Source organism: Pygoscelis adeliae, unplaced genomic scaffold (genome assembly GCF_000699105.1).
Source record: "Pygoscelis adeliae isolate BGI_AS28 unplaced genomic scaffold, ASM69910v1 Scaffold94, whole genome shotgun sequence".
In the NCBI taxonomy this organism is placed as follows: domain Eukaryota; kingdom Metazoa; phylum Chordata; class Aves; order Sphenisciformes; family Spheniscidae; genus Pygoscelis; species Pygoscelis adeliae.
In genome coordinates, this window is record NW_008824547.1 from 1,841,846 (window position 1) to 1,843,321 (window position 1,476).

At 59.3% G+C, this 1,476-nt stretch overlaps 1 protein-coding gene across 1 annotated transcript in view; it reads right to left on the reverse strand.

The window, feature by feature from the left end:
* The window catches only part of CACNA2D2 (calcium channel, voltage-dependent, alpha 2/delta subunit 2), a 207,819-nt gene that overhangs the window by 14,035 nt on the left and 192,308 nt on the right, over positions 1 to 1,476 (reverse strand). The window contains exon 19 of the mRNA XM_009321864.1: positions 624 to 693. Within this exon, the coding sequence (XP_009320139.1) occupies positions 624 to 693 (70 nt within the window). The remainder of the gene's footprint in view (positions 1 to 623; positions 694 to 1,476) is intronic.

The following is a 1,476-nucleotide window of genomic DNA, read 5'->3' on the forward strand; positions in this document are numbered from 1 at the left end:
ATGGGGGAGAGGGTCCCCGGGAGCAGCGTGGACCTGCGGTGGGAAAAAGGCTTGGGGGTCAGGGGAGAGAGAAAGAGAGAGAAAGGGGAGGCCAGGCTAACACACACATACACAGATTAATTCCAAACGAAAATCGAAACCAACCAAAACTGAACTCATAAAAAGAAGAATAAATGGCTTAAACCGAAACCAAAGAATTGTAATAAACCAAAGGAAATTAAGAGATCCATGCAAACTTTCCCAGGCTCACAAATTAACTGGCTGCTACAGCGTCATCCCTTGTCCCCAGGAGGCGAACAGGCAGCAGTGCAGCCCCTGCCTGCGCCGGGCAGCGCCTGCCTGCAGCCTGGGGCTGGGGTTTTGGGGTGCAAAGCGTAAGGACCAAACCCTGGCACCCCGGGGCACCCCAGGCAGGCAGCTCGCTTTCCCTCTGTGCGTTCACCTCTACTCATCCCTCTCTTATTTTTAATTTTTCTTTTTTTTTTTTCCTCTCATAGTGATCCCTATCTCTTTTCGCAAGTTTTTGCCTTGTGTTTCTCCCCCCCGACAGCCGCGGGCCGGCGTGGGGGTGAGCGGGAGTGCGAGAGGGCGGTGGGGAAAGCCAGGGGCTACTTACACTTCACTTGCAGGATCTGGTCACTGAGGTTGGCCTGGATGTAGTAGGTGCTGTAGGGAGGCAGAACTAGCCCCAGGCTGTGGAGGGATAGAACAGACAGGTGGTGTAAGGCTTTACACCCACCCAGAGCCCTTGGTCGGCCCCCAGTCCCTGCCTGGCACCCCCCGGCAGCACCCAGCCCCGGCCGATGGCAGGCGGCCGCTCCGCTGGCCTTCCGCACACCCTGGTGCATCCTTCTCTCCAGGGACTGCACCCAGCGCTGTCCTGGGGGCAGCCAGGATCATCCCTAGAGTGCCGAGGGTCATCCTGGGGCATCCAGGGTCATCCCCAAAGCACCCAGGGCCATCCTCGGAGCACCCAGGGCCATCCTGGGGCATCCAGGGCCATCCTTGGAGCACGGAGGGCCATTCTGGTTGCACCCAGGGTTATCCCCAGTGCACCTACTGCCATCCTGGGGCACCCAGGGTCATCCTGGGTCACACATGGCCATCCTGGTGGCACCCAGGGTTGTCCCCAGGGCACCTAGGGTCATCCGCAGAGCACCTACGGTCATCCTGGTGGCACCCCTGAGCACAGGAGGTGGCAAACCTGTCCAGCCAGGGCTGAGATGGGCAGGACGCGCCCGCCTGGGAACAAAGGGAGATGCACGTGGAAGAGGGACACAACATCCCCCTAAGGGAGGAAGGCAGGAATAGACACAGCCCTCGAAAGAAGGGACAAAACCTTCTCGGCGAGGAGAGATCAAAGACACCCATTACACAGGCACCTGCTACTGGTGAGCCAGCAAGGACAGGGGTCCACCAGACAGGAGTCTGGCATGCAGGGTGCAGGATGGGGGTGGGAAAGGAGGTGGCAGGAGC